Source organism: Athene cunicularia, assembly GCF_003259725.1.
Source record: "Athene cunicularia isolate RWA chromosome 2 unlocalized genomic scaffold, athCun1 chr2_part1, whole genome shotgun sequence".
NCBI lineage: Eukaryota > Metazoa > Chordata > Aves > Strigiformes > Strigidae > Athene > Athene cunicularia.
The window spans coordinates 59,509,264-59,533,427 of NW_020799095.1; the positions used below are offsets into that span (position 1 = coordinate 59,509,264).

Below are 24,164 nucleotides of genomic sequence, written 5' to 3' on the forward strand. Positions count from 1 at the left end.
CCGCGGTACCGCAGTGAGTGGGCGGCCGCGCTCGGGGGCGGTGGAGAGCGGGAGTGGGCGTTCGTGTTCCCCCGGGAGCCGGGGCTGTGGCCGTTTGGGGCCGAGCAGCTCCAGGGTTCCGCCAGGATGAAGGAGCTGCGGGTTCAGGCTGGAGCGGGAGCAGCCCGGGTCCGTTATCGGTCCCTGGAAAGGACCAGGCTGGCCCGCGATGGGCCGGGCCACGAGTGGCCTTTCCTCGCGTGTATGAGGAGCCGGCCTGCTCTGTAGTGCCCGGCCCAGGAGCCAAAGCTGTGTTGGGCAGTGGAACATGTGGAGACGGGCACCCTGCCTGCTGAGGCTTCAGGGAGGCAGGTGCAGGCCTTGACGGCCTGTATGTTCAGGGTTAATGAGAGGAGGCAAATTTTTACTTATGGGAACCTGGGTGAAATTTCCAGTCCAGGCAGTCTTGAGTTTCACAGCCTGAATAAGTGAGAGGAGACTTATGCTCCCATTTCCACCGTGAACATATATTAAGCGAGGTAACTGCACACTGCTGGGAAATCACTGAATGTCAGCAGGTGGAACTAAAATGGGCATGTATTGAAATGTACAGTGAGGTGGAGAAGTTGAAAGTTGAGTAGTCTGTGTTCCTTCTGGACACCGCCCAAGGCTGGAGACTTGAAAGTCTGGCAAGGTCTCACCAAAGCCATTGCTGTTCTGTAACTCGCTGTACCACTCACTGCATTGCTAGAAGAGGTTTCACAGTGGTGGAAAGAGGTAATCTTGCTGGCACGGAGCAGCAGCATCCAGGCAGGTCACTGCTGAAACATCCTGAAAAAGTTGGTCTTTGGTTTGAAACCAAAGCTTGTTTGGAATAAAATGAGGGAAAATACTTCCAGCAAACTGGAGTTTCTGATTTTTGATATGCCCTATCCTGAATGCTTGATACAAATAAGTGAAACAACATTATTAGATGTTTGAAGAGACTTTTTAAAAAATAATATTTAAGACAGTATATTTGAAAGTACAAATATTTATCATTGATGTTATTAACTTCTTCCTTGCAGCTGAGTCATGCTTTTAAATAACTGCTGGTCTTTGATTAGAGTAATGTGTTTGAAGTTAATCTCAAGAAATTGATCCACCTGTCATGGGATCTGATTACTATCAGCTTTAGTTCACTACAAAGAAGGTTCTTGTAGTAGCAATTCCTTTATTGGTTTGCGGTTGTTTTTTTTTAACTTTTAAAATTTGTATTGGCACACATTCAGTACTGTGTGATACTGGCAGTTTTGATCATTAAGCGTAGTACCATGCTTTGTAGATGGTTTTGGTGATTTCAGCAGTTACTGTGAGCAGGTTGGTGAAATTGGGTTGTGTTTTACTTATCTGTGTGGGAAGTCTTTATTGGGTCATTATCTTAGTTTGTATTCTGAGACTGTTTAGCATGCAAACATAAATTTTTTGGTAATGTATAATACTTGTACAGCAGAAATACAGATGGTTTGCTGTTATTCATTACATTTTTAAATGTACTTCAGACATCTAAAGTAATTTAAACTTGTTGCTAGTGCTTAAAATAAAACACCACTAATATCATAAAAGTGAAAATTTGCTTAAATTGCTTAGTACTTGTTCAGATTCTCTACATTTACACAAATTATTAGATTTTTTCCAATATATTGTATTTTGTCCTCTATTTGTCCCCTGGTTTAATCCTTTCTTAATCCTATGTGAAGAGATTATGGGCAGTAGTATGTCATTAAGAGTATAAAACAAGCTGTTGTTTACAATAGGATTGCTCGCTTTCAGTTTGGAAACGGACTATTAGGACAATTTTACATTTTAGAGCTTCATATCAATGATGAAATAATATCATATAAGCTTTAGGATGCAAAAGGCCACTTCAGAGGCTTGCGTTAACCAGAAGAGCTAGGTTGAGCCCTTGCTTTTCTCCAGGTTGGTGCAAAAGAGAAAACCGAACAGCAAGTTTGAAAAAAATAGAGACCACAGAGAAAAAATTGCACACATGAGCTGGATACATGTGGTGCAAAGTACGAAGTGTGCAAATGTCAGTTGTAGTGAATGTGAATCTCTAAAGCCTTTATATTTTAACTCACCGTGCTCTGTAATTCCAGTAGGAGCAAAAAAAAAAGCCCCTGTCCCTGATGTCACACCAGGCTGATAAACACAAGTTCTTGGCAGCCTCGTTTATCCTAATATCAGTGGAGGGTGGCAGTTGGAGTCTTGCAGGATCCAGTGCTGTACTTCTTGGTCAGCAAACCTCAGTCACCTTCTAGCATTTCTTACAGACAGCTGCATGCCATAGCATTGCCATAAAATTAACTGTTTAGTTGTTCACAGAATTATCTCAGTTTGTTTAGATATTTCTGTGTGAAGGATGAATTCTCTAAAAAGTTGGAGAAGTGCTTAGAGTCAAGGGTGATGCCTGCAGTCCTGTTTTTTCTCTGCATTTTGTTAGTTTTCCATTGATGATGTATCATTACAAGAGTTCCCTTGTAATAGCCACCTTGTAAGTGACCAAGCCAACGCTTTCATGAGTTATTAGTGGAATGGCCTAGTGTGCATCAGCGTGGTGGTGAATGTGTCAGGGTACGTAGTTTTCATACCTGGTTTTGTGCATTTCCATAGAGCAATTTTGACACTTCCATCTGACAATTGGAGTGTGCTGACATTTCTGTACTTTACTTTATTAGGTGTTTTTATACCCTAGAAATTACAGGATACAGCAGAAGATGATAAGGCAATAAAATATATTACAGAGCAGACAAAATGCACAATTGTGTCTGTGGTGTGTTACATTACATAGGACTTCTGGAGGGAAGAAGCACTATATGTGATGCTGTTTCAAGTGCACATGCTGAAATAATAGAATTGGACAAAAGGGGTAACTGTAAAAGCATGTGACTAATTTATACTCCCCAAAAGTACTTGTGAAGCTGATAGCATTTAGGCACCAAAATTAAAGGACTTAAAGGTCAAAAGGTTTCTATCTAGATTTGGGTTTGTTTATGGCAAATACAGAGCTTTTCTTCATGGTATTTTGGTTCACTTCAGAGAGTAAAAGGTTGGGCATGAAATACATGTGAGTTCTGCACATTTTTAATATATTTAACTCTAGGAGTTCAGGCTAGAGCTATCTTTGGCAAATATTGCTGAACACCCTCCAAAACCCATCTCTTAAGCAGAGAAATGCAGGCACCCTGTTACACTTAACTTCATGTGATATGCCTATGTATACCCATACACAAAATGCATATGCAGTTTATCATTGGTGATGCTTTAGGTGCAGGTGCTGTATTTTAAAATGTCTATTAGAATATTTTCAGAAAGGTTTTGGGTTGTTTTTTTAATATATATGAAATTAACAATTGATAACTTGCACGATATGTATGTAGTATGCATCTTAACTTGGAATAAACTCTTGATCATCTGCTTGTTACTGGAGTCTACAAATAGTATTCTTGAAGAAATGGCATTATTCAAGGTGTTAAAGACTAGAATGCATGCAAACACTTTGGGGAATAAGATACAAACTGAATTCTGAGAAAAACAACAGGCTTAAATATATGAAAGTCCAATTTAAAATACAGTCATAATTAAAATTGTCTATGATTGTTACTTTTTGTTAAATCTGGGTTTTAGCTTTGTTATAGAATATGCTATTAACCAATGATCTTGTTTTACTCTGACAATGGCTTTGGGGGGGGGATGGATAAAAAAATTCTGTATATTTTTCACTGCCAAACTGGTGCTTGTAAATTATAATTTGTAAGATCATAAATTGAGATGTCCACTAGGTCACTTGTTACTGGCATCTTGACAACTGATCTAAGATGCCTCCTTAGTAACAGAATCAACAGGTAAGTAACAAGGTGCATGTTATGACTTCTCCAAGGAAGCAGCTTTTTGAGTAGTAACAGCTTAGAAACATTGTCCAGGCAGATGTTTCCTTTACACAGCAGTCTACTTGAGAATTCTGCATTCACACTCTTAAGAGGCCAGTTTTATTGCTGAATTTTGCCAGGCCTGTAAATCTCAGGCCTGAGTCTTGTTATCAGTGGAATTTGAGATCCTTAATGTGTTTGGACAGCCTTACGAGCCTGTAGCTAATTCTGGTGTAAGGATAAGGACTACAGAATTGCATGCTGAATTCTGCATCTCCTATAGAGGTAGGCTGACAGTGGATGCCAACTGATTTGAGCCTTGCATTTTCAGAAAGCAGAGGTAAAAGGTAGAGATAATGCTGGAATTTGTTTAGCAGTCAGTGGTTTGTTTGTGTTTAAGCATTTGGATTATGGTGAGTAAATGATATAGTGATCAGTTAGTTTTTCCTAGGTCTGCATAAATAAGTGTATGACTACTGTGAGTTTGAGTAAGCATGTTAACATCAGTTTTTAGGATTGCATCTAGTAGGCAGCTGGTGCTAAGTTTAGAATTAGGATTTGTGTGTAGGACCAATGGGAACTGTCCTTCATGTGAAGTGTTGGTGACAGTATTGTGTATAACAAAAGCTAGGGTTCAGATTCATGTCTGGATCAGGATTCAAACTAACGTTTACGTGTGTTCAAAGATGAAGATTCAACATTGTTAAGTGTGAATTCTTTTCCAAATAACAATTCAGGTCTAGTCTTCCATACCAGGGCAGGTGAGCTCTATAGTTCTCTCTACAGGCCTTGTAAAAATGAACAACAAACCCTTCAGCCACTACTGTGCCTAATCCTGTGACTGTAGAGTAAGAATTCTGTAGACTGCAGAGCAAGGTATCCAAGTACATTTATAACAACTCGATTTACCTTGGTGAAGAATGCAGCGTTTATCTTGCTTCTTCACCTCCCTTCCTCACTAGCATTAAGCATAGTGAGCCTGCTTGCACCACCAATCCAAAACACAGCATTCAGACCCCAGGTTTACCATAGCACCCCATTCAAAATTTGGGTGATTCTGTATTTTCCCAAACTTCAGCCTTCCCTTTGTTACAGATTAGGAACTTGCTGTCTGCAAATTAAGAATAAGGAGTTCCATCAGAGGCCATCAGCCTTAAACACACTTCTCTGGTTCTAGGGAATTATGACAATAATATTGACCCTCCAGTCCCTGCTTACTCTAACCCTAATCCTAGACTAGGCACCTTCTGTGGTTTGAAGGATTTAAAGGAACTAGTTATATTGAAGTGTTCTATTTAAAGAACATATACAGATCTAGGACTTAGATACAAATAGTAGTGTGTCTTTCCCAAAATACTGTAAAATTACATATTTCCCTATTTGTGTTTTTTTAAGGATCTGCTTGAGAATGACCATGTTCTTCTGTCTTCTTAAACCTTAAATCGGAATCTCAAAGTAGCTGTAATTTGGAGGAGACTAGTGAATATCCTGCTCCATTATGAGAAGATATTCACCAATGTAAAACAGTCTGGAAGATTTCTCTAAGAAAACCAAAGAGCGTATAATCCTTCAATAATCAGAAGACATTTAAAATTTCATGAGCTTTTGTCTCTCTGGGTCTTAAAAAATGAACCGTTACACAATCATGAAACAACTAGGTGATGGCACCTATGGCAGTGTGTTGATGGGGAAGAGCAATGAGTCAGGAGAACTTGTGGCTATCAAAAGGTATGTAACATCTAAATTCAGTAAAGGTACTCGTAAAAGCTTAAAGCTTTTCACTTTTAACTTTACTGTTTCTGCCATCTGTGTAGAATAGGAAAAAAAAAGGTCCCTTTTTAGGGAAATTAACATAAATTTTTTTTAAATAAGAAGCTTAACAAGGTGATTGTGGGTCAGACTTCAGTTAACAGATCAGCAGAGATGCATCAGTTTGTGTAAATTACTCATTTATCTTGGCCTCTTAAAATTACACGCTGCTTTTGTTCAAACATGCTTCCTTCTAAAAATGTTTTTAGGCTAACACCAAAGGAAAAGCAAAACTGAATGTGCTGTTGATTAATTAGGGAGTTTGTTTATTTATATGACTAGAAAGAATACCCATCTTAATGAGTAGACTTTGAAATACTTTCCCATACCTCCAGATCTTTTAAGGTTCTACATTAAGTATCAGATATTGCTTCAGTGATAAATACCAGGTAACAATCTGGTCAGGTAAATAAAGGCTGTCTCCTTGCATCTAATAGAGTTGTGTTGCGTGTAATCATTGGCATTGTCATACTTACTTAAAAAGATTATTACAAAACAACAAAAATTCTGCTAGAGGACTGGGGAAGTTACCCTACAGAACTGCAAACAGGATGTAAAGTGTAAGTTGAAATACAAGAGAGTATGTTGCTGAGGTTTTTTCTCCATTTATGGATTTACTGCAGAAAGATAATTGTAACATTGACTGACTTTTATTATAAGAATTTCTGAGAATTTCATGTTTCTTCATATACTGCTAGTACTGTTACCTACATTATTAATATTAATCTAATCTTAAAAAAAATCTGCAATTGATTATTTTAATTATTTTTAGGCAAAAGAAAAAACATTTTGTGGGAAGTATTCTTCATTTTCATGATTTCAGGAATTGAAATTCTTTTGTGTGATTTTTAAGTTTGGGATTTGGGGAAGGGGACAGTTTTGGTTGAAGATAGATTTATTTTAAAAGATTTAAACCCAAGGTTTTCATTTAACTCTAGATGCGAGAACTTTACAGAAACACAGTAAATAACATGACATTCCCAACCCTGTCCCAAGATCTGCAACAGCAATTATCCATGTTTGTATCTATGCAAGACTTACAAATATATGTATTACACTGTTACATATAACGATTAGTTTATTGTATGTATGTATGAGTATTGCTAGAAAAAAATGAAACTATTTTTATTTGATACCTTGGGACAGGCTTATAAAAATGACTGGTCAAGACAGATGCTTAATTACAATGTTAAGATACATTGCAGATTTCAAAAATAAAATTTTCTGGTTTTCCTAGAATGTGCAACTTAAGCACAAAGAGGTGATTTTTCTGGTTTGAAATATCCATGCTTTAAGTGCAGTGTCACTAATGTTTTCCTTGTTCTTAAGAGCACAATTCAAATGATACAAAGGGATTTTGTGTCCCTGATATTTTTACAAATACCTTGGACTATCATGATCTCTCTGGCTAACTACTCTTCTAAAAATATGTTTGCAGTGATTAATCATTGAACACTTAAATTTCTATCAATTCTAAGAGTTGCGTTTGTTTTTAATTATGTTGCTGGTGGGTATTCTAGGATGTTTTAAATTGAGTTCAAAATACAGCTAATGCTACACTTGGAAAATAGCATGTTTAGATTTTTTTTGTTCTAAAAGGATTCTGTACTGGAAATACTTTATCTTGTATTTGTATTTCAGAATGAAAAGAAAATTCTATTCATGGGATGAATGTATGAATTTGAGAGAAGTCAAGGTAAATTGATGAACATACCACATCTAAAAATAAGTGTCCTGTCAGGTTTGTGTGAAGGAAAAGGGCATTATGATCTCCAAGCATAAGGCCAGACTCTGTGAACTTTTTTAATGGGGGTGACAGGTTCCACATAACTATGGGCTGCTGTCATTCCTAGAGCTCCTACTGCTTTGTGGAATATCCAACTGTTCTCAAGCAGTGGCTGTGTCTCACAGCCAATCTTCTTGTCTTTGAGAGAAAATAAACTGATTTTTTTTTGTATGTGTGTTTCTGTGTTTTACCATCCTGCTCTTTCATTTTACCAGCAGATTCCTAGGAGTATATCCAGTCCTTGTATTTGGGGCATTTGTAGAAAGCACTGGGAGTTTTGGCTAGCCAAATGATAGAGTAACACTTGAAATACTTAAATTCCAAGTCATGCCATGGTTCGGGCATCTGATTTTCTCTATATACAAAACTCCCTAACAAAGGAGTTGGGTATAATTTAGGTTTAACTTACTGGAAATTGCATGTAATCAGTATCTCCCAAAAGAAGACCTGTAAGAATCCTTGTTCTTGATAGTTTCATAACAAAAGAATTGCTGGGTCTTCTTACTCTCAGTTCTGTGAGCAAGTGCTGTTACAGCTTCAGAACTGTCTTTCATTGTAGGGAATTAGGTTTTTATGTTAATCTTCACCCCAGCTATGATGTGATACCTAGAAATAGAAGGTTTAAGATAGTATTCATATCGTTGCTGCCTTTATTTTGAAATTAGTTTAAAATTCTATTTTGTTCTCTGAAACAGAGATTACAAGATAATTATGTACTATCAGATGGATGTTTTGTAAAATTCTGTGCTAGAAACTTTTATGTGTTAAAAATTTTGTTCTGATAAGGAATCAAAGTCACTGAGTTATCTGAAGCCATATTTTGATCTATTACAGTCTCTGAAGAAGCTAAATCATGCCAATGTAATTAAATTGAAAGAAGTAATACGAGAAAATGACCACCTTTACTTTGTATTTGAATACATGAAGGAAAATCTCTATCAGTTAATGAAGGACAGGTATGTCTCTTTCACAGAACAAATAGTGTCATCATGCTTTATTTAATGAATGTTATGGTATCTTGAAGAACACATTGGAATTTCTGGTTTTGGCTCTTCTTGCAGCCCCACTGATGTGAACAGGAGTTGCTGCACCGGTTATCTGAGGGTAGAATTCTGCATTGCTCTGCGTTACAATGTTGCATATTGTAATGCTTTTGGAAATAACAGTTTGTTCAGTTGTTAACACAATAGTTTGCATGTCTTTGGTGTGTAGAGCCATGAGAGAAATTCCAAGTACTTTTTTTTTTTTCTTTATTAGCTTTCACTTTAATGTATGAAGGATTGGATAAACACTGTTCTGCTTTTGCTCATGGATTTGGCTTAAGGTGGGGTTTGTCATCTGCATGTACATGCATGCATGCTCACAAAGAAGACCTATATATGGAATAACTGTGTGACGGTTGCAGTCTTGGACAAAGAGTACCTAGCAAGGCTTGCAAGGTGGACTTTGGAATAGGACCATCCTTTTCAATAACATTTTTCTTTGCTCAATTCTTCTGCCTTTAATGTGTGTTTGCTTCAGACATTGCCATGCACCTTTTTCTCCTAATGTGAAAGCTCTTAGGTTCACATCCTGAGATGGCTGCTAGAAATATTAGCACAATGTTACCCTACAGCTGAGAAGCATTGCTCTCAACCAGGGTTCCCTTAAGGGTACCACTGGGTACCACACCTACCACAGTACTGCGCTGTGCAGTCTCTTCCTTGCTACATTACTGTGCATAAAATGTTCATCTGGTCAAGCACACTACTGACCAGCCAGCTTCTACATCGGATCATAAACATCTCTGCAGAGAAGTCCTTCTGCAACACTTACAGTAAGTGAAATTAAGGCTTGGCAGCAAGGAAGTTTTGAGATGAGAGCTAGTTGCATCTGTCCTCCTTTGTGCGCAAGACTTGATGGGTCTGTTTTCTTCTGTTCATGAGGTATTGTGCAAAATGACGAAACACAAATGTTCTGAAAATACATTTTTTTCATTATGTGAAGTTTTTAATCTGTTTCTTCACAGAAACAAGTTGTTCCCTGAGTCAATCATCAGAAACATGATGTATCAGATATTACAAGGGCTAGCTTTTATCCATAAACACGGTAGGTTTCATACTAGATTTATACGGTGTAGCACTTTTTTAGAGAATAAGATAATGCACAGTAATAACATGAATAAAAATATCTAGCAAAAGCTATTAATTATCTCTAATAAAAATTATTCTTACTTGTTTCAAGTATGGTGTGTCTTTAAACCATACCTGAAGTTACTTTTTGTTTTTGTAGGATCATATTTTCCTCTTTTTGAAAGCATTGGATATTGTTCATACATTGTTCAGTACTTTTTTCCACCCTAGTTACCACATGAATAAACAAACTAAAGAAACTTGTATGCTGTGCTATACTATGAATTTGTTTCCTCAAAAATACCTATTTAAGGACCATCATACTTTACAGATGTCAATTTCTCCTGTCTTGAGATACTGTAACTAATGTGACACCCTACATCTAAAAAATATTGAAATAACTTCACTAAGAAATTCAGTCAGTCTTCTTATTAAATACAGCCTGGATTTAAATATTTGAAGAGATGGGACTTCTCTAGGAATTACAAGCACAGTCTAAATAAGAAGTGCTGTATGCTCACAACAACAAAAAGTTTCACAACACTTACAAAACTTAATGCTCATGTTTAGTATCTGTCTGCAAACTGCCTTCTGAAATACAGCTCCTTTGTCTTTAAAAAAGTAGTAATTTACTCTCTTGATCAACTTTTAAATTTTGTACTTCACATCACATTGGTATCCTTAAAACTTTCCAAAGACAATAAAATATTAGCTGAAAATGAAATAAGTGTTCCCAGTGATCCCTGATTGGCTTTCATGTACCCTGGCGAGGCCTGTTGATGAATTCAAATAAATAATTAGTTCTGTTCAGTATTATCAAATACCCAGGAATTGCCATTTCACATCTTTGTGATCAAGATCACATACTGTTCTCTGATTATTAGCATCTTCTTTTCCTTCTTCATTTCTACATGGAATAAGTGAGAAAATGAGAATTTAAGAAATACTGACATTTCTAAGTTACAATATCCTTTTTTTTTCTTTTTTTTTTTTACCATAAGTGTTTGGGAATGATGGGTATGATAAATTTGAACATTGACATTTCATTGTCATAATTTCAGGCAATTTCTCATAGTGATCGTCAGTTTTTGCATGCAGAAATCAAATGCTTTATTGTAGCAAGTGAATTTCAATTTAAGTGATTTGTATTATAACAAATTGTGTGTACCAATTAAACAGCACAATTTATTTGCTTAGTGACTTAACTGCTGTCCAGGTATGTAGGTGCTTAAGCCAACAGCAGGTATGAAAGAAACTTTATGTGCCTGCATTACTAATATTAGCTTTCCTGAGCAGAATTTTGATATCTTCTGTATGCCTGTCTGCAGATTGTTGTTACAATGATGAATGAACTAGTTAAAAAATCATTCAAATAGTTTTACAAATCAAGTAAGTGTCAGATGCTCAATTTTCCATTATCCAAAACTGACAAAGCAGTTGTAGTTTTTGTAAAGATATCATTCTGAAATTGGTTTGTTATTCGATATTGCTGCAATAGCCAATTCATTTCCCTTAGTGTATTAATGACAGTTTACATTTGTTAATTTAAGAACGCTTGGTGTAATAATCACTGGAGGGAGAATGTGTCTGCTTGTTGGGGGGAGAGTTACCATCATTTTAGGTTGAATAAAAAAAAAAAAAAAGGCAAAAAAGCTATATTCCTCTAAAACATCCTAAAGTGAATTTTTGATTACTGTATTGGAGGTTGCTGTTGAAATAAGTGATGAGATAATTTGCCATTCTTTTCTGTCTGGTCTTCTATAGGATTTTTTCATAGAGATATGAAGCCTGAAAACCTTCTCTGTATTGGACCAGAACTTGTGAAAATAGCAGATTTTGGTTTGGCTAGAGAACTAAGATCTCAGCCACCTTATACAGATTATGTTTCTACCAGGTGGTAAGTATATTAAGAAGCTAATACATTATCTTAACTAATTACCTTTGTCTTACCATTTTCATCTATCTATTATTTCTTTCCATCCTGATAGGTACCGTGCTCCTGAAGTTTTGCTAAGATCATCTATTTATAGCTCGCCTATTGATATGTGGGCAGTTGGCAGCATAATGGCTGAATTATACACATTAAGACCTCTTTTCCCAGGCACAAGTGAAGTAGATGAAATCTTCAAAATTTGCCAGGTATTAGGGACTCCGAAGAAGGTAAGATTTAGTAAAACTCACACAATTGTATCTTAAAAAAAAAAGTTAAATAAAATTATTATTGTAGAACATTAATTATCTGTCTTTTAGAACATATATATAAATTACTGTTTTAGTAAATTTCCTGCAGACTTAAGGATTTTTCAACAGTATTTCTTTTGAGCTTCCCTTAAGACATGTAAAGCTAGTCTTTTGTTGCATATTAGCATCTGTTACATATCACACTATTACATGTAGCCTTGTTTTCCTCTGATGAATAAAGTTGTTTAATTTAGTTCTTGCATATTGGAAAGAAAATCAGAAGCCTCCTAGGATTTCATTTTGCCACAGCCAATTTGCTTTCCTTTCTTGAAAGTAATTCTTGTAGGGTGGAAACCAGAATTTGGAGCTTCTAGAAGATACCATAAATTAGACAAATTATGCTTTTCTTATGTTTAAAGCATAAAGGAAACATTTGATCTCAAACACAGATATCTCATAAATATTATTAGCAATAAGAAGTAATGGAAGAAAAATTGCAGTATTTTAGAGAGGAAAATTATTTTCAATTATTTTATGAATGGGCTAAATACTTTAAATGTTTAAAATTACAAGGAAGGTTTGGGTAGTGTGTATAAAAATCTATGCAATTATATTTACTTCAATTAAAAAGTTGTTTTAGCAAATGGATATATGAATATGCAAGAAAAGAATAAGCTTACCATGAAAATTTTGATTAAACTGACAAAAACATATGAATATTGTTTGGAGAATAAGGTAAGAGATGGCAGATGTATATCAGTACTTTATGGGTGCAAACAGAACTTGAAGAAATAGTTGACAGTCTCTAGATCTAAAAAACTGAAGGATGGGAGAGAAAAACATCAATTTCATTAGTGTTCTACTGATACAAAATATAGCATAATTCTTATCCAGTAAAGGAGCTGTTATCAATAGAGAAGTGAGGAACAGAAAACTTAAAACAGAAATAGATTAAGCTTAGCTAGGAACATGAAGAGCTTGAAGTGGTGGGAAAACATCCAAGAGAGCATACTGAGAAGCAGGTGCAAACTCATAAGAGAGCAGAGTAAAAAGGTCAGAGGTGAAGAGTTATAGATGATCAGTTGTGGAAGTGAAAATTGTGTCTAGAGGATTAAGTGGAAATTGCTATGATGTGTAAAACAGTGCTTGCTATGACAATTGTGCATCAGAAAAAATGTTATATGAACAGCATTGAGTTTTCAAACACAGATGTTAAGTTTCTTAAGCAGCTCACAAGTCTAGGATAGCAAGAACATTTTGATATATGTTAAAAATATCTGTGAAAAAGCAACATACTAGCTTCTGGAACATTTTCAGTGTATAGCATAAATAGTTCTGGAAGCGCAGGGAGATCGGAGAGAGATTTTCACTGTGTGTGGTAGCAGAGTAGCACTGAGCTGACTGCTGTGTTTTTTCTCTAACCTTAAAAGTAGGGAAACAGAAGCAAATCATGACTGTTTATATTCTGTCATTCCCTGACTAGCAAACTGCTGGCGAAAGCAGGGAGCATTACCAGCTGAGTATTTCAGAGAAAACTGTAGCCTCTTTAAAAGACCCTAAGGGTTATAGACACTGTAAGTCGGGCCTCTAGGATCAGGAAGCTGTAATTAGTTCCTTTGTGCCCCTGTCATCTGCTGGGCAGACTTGAGAATTTTATGTCCTTACAATGATGCTAAGGCATTATTCAGGGAGATCACTGCGTAAGAAGTGCTTAAATATTATGATAGGAATTATCACAACAAATGATGGATTTGTTACAAGTGAAGTACTGTTCTGCATTCTGAAAAAACATCAATGGTTATTTGAATAGTCTGGTTTTGAAGATGATTTTACAAATAAGGTTTTTTTTGTTCTTTTCAGAAGTACATTTTCATTTATTCCATTATCCTGCAATAAGGAATTGCAGGAATTATTCCCAGAAGCTATCGTCATTCCAATTAGCCCACCTTTGTTTTAGTCCATAATACCTAACTAATGACATCTGTGAGTTTGGGTTTTTTTAAATAGTGACAGGCAACTATTTTGCTTTTTGAATGATGTTTGCTTTATTTATAAAATGTTGCTTTATTTAATTAATAAATAAATAAATAGCACTATTCAAGTACTGGCAGTGATGGTACACTTCTTGTATGCTAATTTAAAGAAAAAGCTGATGATCTGAAAAGGAGAGATTAATGAAACACATTTTCATTACTTGAAGATTGGCAATGGCACCTTAAATAATTCCAAATTCTTTTTTTCAATAAATTGAAATATATTTTTCATTTTTGCACTTGTACTATTTTCACTGTATCACTGTACTTCACCAGTTCAACACACAGCCCTTGCTACTTTGTTCTAAATAGTTCCTTTATCACTACCTTTGGCAGACAGAATATCACCAACTCCAGTAAAGGAGGAAGATGCAGCAGAGGAGGAAAGGGTTTATCTCCATTAATTTAAATGAACAAATTATTCTCTGAGACGGAATAGGAAGTCACTTGAAGTCTTGAGACTTACTTTAACCAGACTTGGTTTATAATTATATTTGAGTTCTTTGATTGCCATAGACTGTGTTAACAGAGCTAAAAGTGTTGCACATAAGACACATAATAGCTAACATGGTATCTTAAAACCAAATTCTATCAAATCAATTAACTCTATCCACAAATCTCGTTACACTGCTAGAGGAGAAGAAGCACTAATATCGTACATTTTCTGCAGTAAGGTTTCTGACACTGTCCCTCAACATTCTCATCAGTATATTTATATAAACAAACTGCATGATCAGTGCATATCTGTTTTGAAAGCCTTATTCAAAGAGTAAGCTTTTCTGGTTCATATTCAAAATGAAAGATAGATTGAAAAGGACTCTTGAGTGGTTCTGCATCTGATGAAATTTTAAAATTGTATTAAAGGCCTTCTGATGGAATAGATTTTACCCCTTAAGTTTATAGATAGCAGGCTGGGGAGGACTGAGTATGTTAGAAGATAAGATTAGAATTCAGTTTCTTTATAAAATTAGAGATGTAGCTTTAAAAAAATTTTCTTTAGTAGTACATGGAGTGCTGTATTTAGGCAGGAATAATCAGCCTCATAAATATTTGAGAATAACTATCCATCTAACACATCTGTAGAAGAGGATGTAGAAATAGTGCATTGTATGTCAACATTGCATCAAAGACAAATACCATACCAGTGTGTAGAGAAAGGAGTATTGTCTGCTGATGTATGAACTATTCTTTCTGTTCAACTCACTATATTATGTCCAGTTTATATTTTTGCCTTTCAAGAGAGAAAGTTCAGAGTCTAGAGAAGAAGAAAACCTTTAAAAGCCTAGACCCAGGAATTCAATCATTTGGCTTTCTTTTCTATACAAAGGAAGACTGGAAGACAGGAGAAGAAATACACTTTCTAATGTATAAAAAAGCTCTTTTAGAAAGAAGAAAGAAATGGTCCTTCTTGGTGTCCATGGATGTTAGCAAACTCAGCAATGGTCTTTTACTGTTATAAGAGGAACCTATCTTTTTCTAACCTTGAGGAGAATTAAGCTCTAGAATAAGGCTGTTTAGAGTGGTTGTGGACTGCCAGAAACTGGAAGCTTTTTGAGACTGACACCTGTCAGGAAGGGACAAGTGCATGAGCTAGATGATCTCTTGTGGTTCTTTGATAATCCTATGGTTCTGTATTGAAACAATGCCATTATTAAGCAATGAAGGACCTTAGGGTTTGCGATTGGAAAGTTAAATGCTAAAAAAAAAAAAAAAGTTCATCTGGTAGTCATGGCTTTTTTCTGTTGCAGTAGTGTCCAGTTGTAATTTAATCACTGACTATCTTAATGATGGAATCAGTGGTATATTGTATAGGCTGTGTCATGGTTACACAACCATGGTATGCTGGGTGGAAGGGCCTCTCCTCTACTATTCCTCTAAAGAGGGAACATTGAAGTCAGCTGTTTGAGCTCATTTCTGTGTTAGATGGGATGTTCAGTACTGCTGGTACTGCTGTACTCTCTCCTTCAGATAGAGTATGTCCACGTATAGTAACCACAATGATGGTTCCACCTTTTACCTAGAGGAGAGTTTGAGAAGGACTGCCCTTGGAGACTGATGCTGCATTCACTGGTGATGTAATAATTGTAATGGAAAACAGGAATGCCTGTCTTCTGCTATATAGGAAGGAGCTACACAGACCAAGCATGACTCAAGCTGCATAAAATTAAATTTGATCTAATACCTCAAAGATACATAGTCCTTGTCTTTTATTTGGTACTCATTTTTCTTTCCTTTGAAACAGAGCGACTGGCCAGAAGGATACCACCTTGCTTCTGCCATGAATTTCCGTTTCCCACAATGTGTCCCCATAAGCCTAAAATGTCTCATCCCAAATGCAAGTAATGAAGCAATACAGCTTATGAGTGATATGCTGAACTGGAATCCAAAGAAGAGACCTACAGCAAGTCAGGTCTGAGCACCTGAATGATTAAGTACACGTCTGAATTTTCTTGCAATTGTTAAAAAATTGTAGATACAGAAACCAATTGATTGTCATAATACTGATGGCCAGAGCAACATCTCCTCATTTTGAACTCTGATGGGAACAAGACTGAGTAGTGAGGAAAGTTCTTAAACCTGTCTCAGCAGACATCATAAACTCTTTAGTTATTTCTGCAATGTTGTCTTCTGTATTGGAATATTCTAAAATTTTCTCTGTACAGAAAATTCTGCGCTGCAAGTTTCCTGAATTGTCACTATAAGTCACTTCTGCCACCTTCTCTCCTCCCCCATCTGTATGAAGGAGGATATTGAAATTAAGCTTTGCTTTTTGTGAAGTTGCAGATGGAATGCAGTATGGAAGAGCAAAGGATTATTTTTACTTGGAAATGAGACGTAAACTGTACTGTGATAGCTCTGTGAAGAAGATATCAATAGGTCACAAAGGTCATAGTTAATTTAAAAAAACATATTTCAAGGACTAAAATGGTTACATTCTACTGGGGTTTTTTTGGTGGTGGATTTTTTTTTTTTAGTATTCATACCTAATGCAATCCTATTTAGAAAGTATAAAAGGGGAATACAATTGGGAAAGAAAAAGGACATATTGCAGGTTATCTTAGGTGGATGTAATATAAGTGAATCAGAAGTGGTTAAGCAGATGGTACCAAGTAGAGCAGCCATTTCTCTCTGCTTTATAAAGCATATCTATTGTTACAGCCACTGAGATAGTCCGGGGCTATATATCTCTACACAGAATACTGCATGGTGCTTCATGAAAGCAAATAACCAGCTTTTGCCCAAGTAAGTTGTCAAGGAAGCAGCTGCAGCAGTTGTGTAATCCACAGCCAAAAGGGAGAGTTTAGTGCATATACATGGAAATGTGTACAAAGGCAGCAATTCTCAAGTGCAGCTGAGGCAAAACTTCTCTTTGAGAGCTAACAAAGAGTAGGATCCTACCCAGAAAGAGTAGCAGAGTGTGTTGTTTTGACATAGGAGGAGCTGTGTTAATAAGGTATGTCCATGCTGTGCATCTGACAGTGACCACAAAAAGGTTAGAGAAAAAATGAAATACACATCTGCCTGAAGACAGACCCTGTAGTTTCCTAATAACCACCGTGAAGTCACAGCAAGCACAGTGAGTGTGCTTCACAGCAAAACAAAATCAGGGAAAGCTGGTGATAAGAAAATGAAGGAGAAACTTTGCTCATTAATATCCTCTAATTGTAAAACCCATACATAAATATTAATCATCACAATTCTGATTTTTTTTTTTTAATTAAAAAATAACCGCTATTCATTGAGTTGCTAAAACACAGCTACCAGTGGAAACATAATAAAGTGTATGGTGAAAGTAGTGGAGGCTACCTGTTGTAAGACTGAAATCTTTTACTGCATTAATATAGGATGGTGTTGAATATAGAATGCACCTCAAAACACAAACTCCACAAAACCTAGATGTAAAGGAGGGAAAGAAAGGACATGGCTGCTGTAACATGTACAAGTCAATCCATCTTACTAAATTATATGATGGGAAGATTTTAAAAAACAGAACTGACAGTTATCAATACACACTACATATGATCTCATTATGTGTCCATCTTGCATCTGTGCTGTAGACCTTGCTCAAATGCTTCAGAAATATGCTTGGATCCTTGATGAGGTTACCAAAGTCAACTTTTTGAAGTAAAATTACTGTGTTCTTTTTCTCCAGGCTTTGAAGTACCCTTACTTTCAAGTTGGCCAAATTTTAGGACCTCCTCCACAATATCTGGATAAGCAGACTCCTGTAAAATCAATTCAGCCAACAGAGCCAAAGCCAACTTTACCTAACCTGGAAGCTATATCCAAGCCAGAGCCTCTGTCTTCACCTGGAGTACCTGAGAACACACAGCCACAGCCCCTGTCAAAGGTTAACCACCAGCCTCTGCAGCAAATTCAGTTGCCTCAGAATACAGCTAACCAGCAAGTACCAAAACAGCAGCAGCCACAGGCACAACCATTTTTTCCAACTATCAATAAAAACTCGCCGCCAGTAAGTCATCTTTGATAAATACTTAGGTGGTTTTATTAAAAGTTCTTCCTGTATTCAACCAGGCAATCCCTTGAAAACTGTCATCCTTTCTACTAGAGGAAATACAGATAGACAATTAATGACTTATTAAGGCTATAACTGCCCACTTACTGGAAATTATACAGCAAGCCAGAATAATAGATTGCTTGTAACAACAGCGTATGTTCATTTATAATAGCCTTTACTGACAAACATGCAGTAATGTAGTTACAACAGCTGCTGTTTATTGACTTTTGAGAAACAGTTCACAAAATTGTTGTTAGTATATGGTAGTGAAGTGGAAAGGGAGAACTTCAACTGCCTCAAGCAGGAAAATACCTGAGAAAGTTCATCCAATTCCTAAGCTTGTAAGAATTTAACAAGTAATATTTTTAGAAAGACTAATATTAAAGTTTGGTTTCTAATCATTTTGCTTTCCAGTTATACTCACTGAACTTCAATATAAAGTATGTTAAAAACAACAGGTATTCAGAAAATACTGGGGAAAAAAATATAGTCAAAGGATACTTTTATAATCTAGTAATTTATTTCAAAGAGAATGTTAAGGAAAGGCCTGACAACTTATTTGCTGTATCTACCCTGGAGCACTCCTAAACCCTGAGTGTGATTGCCATGAATGCTGTGCACCGCTGTGCCCTACTTCTTGAAAGTTCATCTGCTACTGTTGAGAGCATGAGTTCAGCAAGATACCACTAGCAGAGGCTGAGTGCTGAACTGGGTTTGCAAATAGAGTGTTATCTTCACTGCTTCAGATAGATCTGAGCAATTGAAGGATGACAGTGCAAAAGAGCTATACTCAAAATACCTGCCATCATTATTGTTACATTTTGTGCTCAAATGCCTTCTGAGACTGACCAAAATAGGTATAACACAATGGGAAAAATTCTCTCAAAGTTCTTAGCAGTAGTCAGGAAGTGAAATAGATATAAAATATTAAATTTTTGAATAAAATTTAAGATTTTTTTTTCCTATTTAAAATAGAAACAAGCAGCTAGTGGCCCTCAGAGTGGTGCAGTAGGTCCTAAAAGCTGCAGAAGACGATGGGGTCAGACTTCAGTAAAGGCAGTGGATAGCTGGGATGACTTGGATGACACTGAATTTGGAATGTCATGTTCAAAGAAGCCTAGCATTTCACTGTTAAAAGAAAAGAAAAACAAGGAAGGTATTTTTAGGTAAGTTCTATAATTATAATATCACGATTATTATTTTTTTTTTGTAAACAGTGTCCAGTAGATTTATAGATTGATTAAGACAAATTGCTAAAATATGTCTCCAAAATTCCGCAAGAATGCAAAGAGCTGTATGAGCAGACCAGCTTAGGGAGTGGTGTCGATATAGCACCAGTAATATCCAAACTAAATCAAATTTGTTTTCAGGCACTGTATGGATTAGGAGTTCATCGTGTTATTAAAAAACTATGTGTTTTACTAAAATCAGATACACTAACTTAATCTCCTTTGTTGGTTAAATTTGCTACTCATTTCTGCCACAGTTATCCATGTTTGCTCTTATTCTGTAGTGTTGGATATACTTTCTTCTTCAGAGTCCCAGATCAGACTCTCATGAGGTATATGAGATCTGGCCATTACTTTGGGGAATAAATTATATTGATGAGAGTAGGGTAAGAGAAGAGCACTGCACTCTCAAGGCTAGGGTCTGCCTATAGTATTCTGAGCTGGAGTTGTTGGTCACATTGTTTGAACATTTTGATTTTTCAGTGTGCCAGAACCAAAAGCTTCATGCTGTATCCAGACAGGAGGGGAAAATAAGGCTCCGATGAGAAATGATTCTGGAAGATCAAATGCATCAGCAAAACAGTACTATCTAAGACAATCAAGATATCTACCTGGTAAGGGTAAAAGTCAATACATATAGAAAATGCAAGCTGTCAACAATCTACATAAAGTACATTTAACTTTTGGTTTCACTGGATAATTTTGCTTTTCATAGCCAGGCTAAATTTTCAAGTTTTGGACTAAATGTCTTTTCCAGAACATATCACATCTGACGTGGAAATTCCTGGTTATGTAAAGGTGGAAGGGAGCTCAACACTGCTTGCACACCACAGAAGTTCACAGGCCCTCTTATGTTCATAAAACCCTCAGTAATATGAATCTAACATCTCTTGGATTCCTAGGAATATATCCTAATCGACCTGTAAGCAAGTGTATCTATCTGAGCACTAAGGAAACTACCCATATATATACCCTATATATAGTGCACAGTTCTGGTTTTCAGTGTCAGAAGGTTTGGGGGTTTTTTAACTTAAAGTTCTGATAAGCACAGTTACCCTTCTCAGTAGGAGGTGTTCGAAGTATCAGCCACTCCACAATAGTAGGAATTCACACATTTCCCTTCCCAAGGCAGTCATCCTCCTTGAAAACAAATAGCTTAGTCTAAATATGTGATTTTATCAGGAAAATAACATGTAATACCATAATTGCTAGGAATAAGAACAGGAAGGAGAAGAAAGAAAAAACAATGTTTCCATCAGTATTCTGAATATGTTCTATAATCAGACAATTTTCTTGGTGTCTCAGTATCTTTATAACCATGATGGTTTGCACAATTAGTCATGACTTCTCCTGTAATCCACATGTGAGACTCTAGGTGGCTCACAGATGAATTCCTGTTTGTCAGGCAAGTAGCATTGTTACAATGTATCACTAATTTCCCAGGAATTCATTAGGCCAGTGATGACTTCTGAATATGAAATCACCTACTGCCTGTTAAATAGGTAGCCCAGACACTCAACAGTTTAAGTCCAAAAGAAAAAAAAAAATAAAAAGAGTGGAAGCTTCCCAGTCTAAATGTAACACAAACAGAAAGTTCATCTGTATTTTCTTACCTTTTTTTTAAGCATGCTTGTGATGCCTCTCTGATTTTAGTAGAGTTTTCAATTCATAAATACATATTTAATTTCAGCACTTAAGAGAATAATAGCTCCAAGGAGCATATTTGCAATTTATCCCTATTGCTTTAGTTCTGTTACCACTAGATCTGGGAGCTACTTTCATGCTGTGTAATCCCATTAACTCTTGTAATGCTCATAACATGCTGAAGTACCAAGAGCCTCTTTGTCCTACTTTTTAACTTATCCCTTGAAGAAACGGTTTATTTTCAGCCCGCAGAACCCTAGTGTTTGTTAGGTATTTGTAATTTGTATTAACTGTTCGAGAGTCAAAAATATCAATAATGAGATTATGGTTTTATAGAAACCAAGTAACTGTACTAAAAAGGCTTTTAAAAGTTCTCTTGAAAGCATGAAGAGAACTGTTCTTAAATCAGTGTCTCCAGTTTTCATGGTTTGGCTGAAAAATCTAACCTAATCAATGGACATCGTTGTTTTTCATTAATGGTGTTTACATTATACCATAAGTAATTCAGTGTTGTTTTACTGTTCTAGAAATGTCCATTTTTCATTGTTTGAATTATGTTTGAAAACTGATATTTATAGCAATTTCCATAATTTGTTTTCTAAGGTGTAAACCCTAAGAATGTGTCTTTAGTAGCAGTCAATAAAGAAGGATCACGTGGAACCTGGAACAACCCCTTGTTTTCTAAACCACTGGCACATACTGGAGGAGGAGTGACTTTCAACAGAAATACTACAGGTAAAAGTGTAATTAAAAGGGGTCACATTATATCTCATCATACTTTATTTAACTAATTTAGTGAAGACCATCTGGTTTAACTTCTGTTATCAGGCTTAGCCTCTATGCTTTTTTTTTTTTTTTTTGCTTTAACAACAGACTCTTAAAATAAACAGCTTCTTCATATACAAGCTATGTATTTTGCTTTCAGAGTATAAAGGAAGTATAGACCAGCCACTATTAATAAAGTTCTGTCAAGATAAATTTTGTCCATAATCCTCTTAGACCATTATTTACTGTAGTGTTAATTTAAGCAAATAGTTTGACCTCATTACTGCCTGGTCAGTGTGCTGTGGAACACTGTCAAACAGCAGTCTCACATATGAAAACAAGATGGTGGGTGGTGTGCACATGTAATAAAAGCCTAATATTCTAAACATGTCTTTTAACAATCTACTAGCCTTGTCCTGAATACGTTGCTGCATGAAAAGTTCCCTTATTTTCAGCAAGGAACTTGCAGTAGAATGCCTTTTGCTACTGTGTTTTGTGAAGAACATTATTACCAGCATTTAGACTAAGACTAAGACTAGTTAAATGGCTTATTTAAGATTTCACTGAGGAAAGCATCAGACTCAAGACTAAAATCGATTTTCTAACTGCCAAGCCCTATACTTCCCATCACACCGGTATGGGAGGTACCTTGTTACCAACTTTGCAGCCACTGTCCAGCAAGCATGAGTCACTCCCAAATACTTTAATGCCAATAAACCACCTAGCCTCACTCGTACAGAGTTTCAAGTTTGTTGACATACAGATGCCACACCTTTTTTTAATAGAACTTTACTAGGCATTTGTAGTGTCAACAAACCTGATTTTCCCACTGAAAGTCAGGGGAGGTGTAAGTTTCAGGTCCATCTGAAATTATGTGAAAGATTTTAGGAAGTGTTAAAATAACAACACCTACTAGAATTTTGATGGAACAGAACAGACTTTTTAAAGCAGTCATATGTACTTTTTAAAGCAGTCATATGTACTTTTTTGTTTTACAAAATACAGTACCTGGGTGCCTCAGAATTAATTAATATATTCATAAAATAGTCTTGCAAGGGAATTAGGCACAAAAAGGCAAAGAGCTGTTTCCAAAAGTATGCATTAATAAGCTCGACATCTACCTACTGAATTGCACTGAAAATTAAGATGAATGCTAATGCTAAAAATCAGTCCTTTGTCGTACTGGCTTACTTTGGATATCTACCAAAAGTTTAAAGAAAAAGAAAGTAAAACATTATTTTGTAAGTTCAAAAATACTTGGTATTATTTCCATCAGTATCTTAAATTGCATATGATGTTTCACATACTGGGGAGGCAACAACATTTAAGACAGACACACATGAAACTAGGATAGCTGGCACACCAATCACAGAAATACAACACATGTAAATTATGTATGGTTTTTATTTTTTTCATATTGACAAAATTGAAAGTTGACACTGTGCTGTTTACGGTTTAAATAACTATGTTTATTTAAGTGCTTTTTTTCCTCCTCTGTCATCCACAATATTGCCGTGTGGTGAAATAAGATAAGAGCAAATAGTTACAAATGCATTATTTATAAAGAATTGTGAGGTTATGTTCAGTCAACTTTGCACATACACCTGAGTGCTTAAACTTGTAATTTATGTATTTGTATGACTGGAATGTGATTGCATTGATGGTTAATCACATATTTATTCCATTATTAGAAAGGACCTTGTAAAGTAACTTGTTAGAGTAACATTTCCTGCTTCAGAAAACATAGCAATGCACCATTATAGATACAAATATGTCAGAACTTTATTCTTTCTTGCTTTGTTTTCCCTCATTTCTTTTACATCACCTAGCCAGGTTCTTCATACACTTTTTCTAAAGTTCTGTCTTTCCATCTTTTTCTTCCTTTCCTTTTCCTTGTCTACAGATGAGAACTTAATTATACCTATTGAAAAGCTATCATGCAAAGAAAGGTTGAATGAAAAGTTAGAGGATCCAAAAGGTAATTTATAGTAATTATAGCCTGGTTCTTTGCACATTGCCTATTTATGTTTTACATTTTCTTGTAAAAATTGCAGTTACAATGCAGTTTCCAGATGATACTATACTTCATTTTCAGTTGTAATCTGTTTCGTCAAGCCTTCCTGTCTTCATTGTGACTTCTTCTGGACTTTTGGAACTTACTGTGCTTTAAAAGAGAGTATTTTATTAACATAATTATAAT

The 24,164-nt window shown here is 35.9% G+C and overlaps 1 protein-coding gene across 9 annotated transcripts in view; it reads left to right on the forward strand.

The window, feature by feature from the left end:
• The window catches only part of MAK (male germ cell associated kinase), a 31,024-nt gene continuing 6,860 nt past the window's right edge, over positions 1-24,164 (forward strand). For 6 of the 9 annotated variants that reach the window (XR_003397688.1, XR_003397690.1, XR_003397689.1 and 3 more), the window contains exons 1-13: positions 1-13; positions 5,283-5,615; positions 7,338-7,392; positions 8,317-8,438; positions 9,491-9,570; positions 11,358-11,490; positions 11,582-11,753; positions 16,050-16,217; positions 17,961-18,281; positions 19,302-19,492; positions 20,039-20,169; positions 21,803-21,934; positions 23,868-23,942. Coding sequence is in view for 5 of the 9 variants with exons in the window: in XM_026841679.1 (XP_026697480.1) it covers positions 5,515-5,615; positions 7,338-7,392; positions 8,317-8,438; positions 9,491-9,570; positions 11,358-11,490; positions 11,582-11,753; positions 16,050-16,217; positions 17,961-18,281; positions 19,302-19,492; positions 20,039-20,169; positions 21,803-21,934; positions 23,868-23,942 (1,681 nt within the window). In the remaining 4 variants the exon portion in view is untranslated. Of the gene's footprint in view, positions 14-199; positions 757-798; positions 1,339-5,282; positions 5,616-7,337; positions 7,393-8,316; positions 8,439-9,490; positions 9,571-11,357; positions 11,491-11,581; positions 11,754-16,049; positions 16,218-17,960; positions 18,282-19,301; positions 19,493-20,038; positions 20,170-21,802; positions 21,935-23,867; positions 23,943-24,164 lie in introns of those variants that run through there. The other 3 variants (XM_026841681.1, XM_026841680.1, XM_026841682.1) reach the window with 3 other exon arrangements.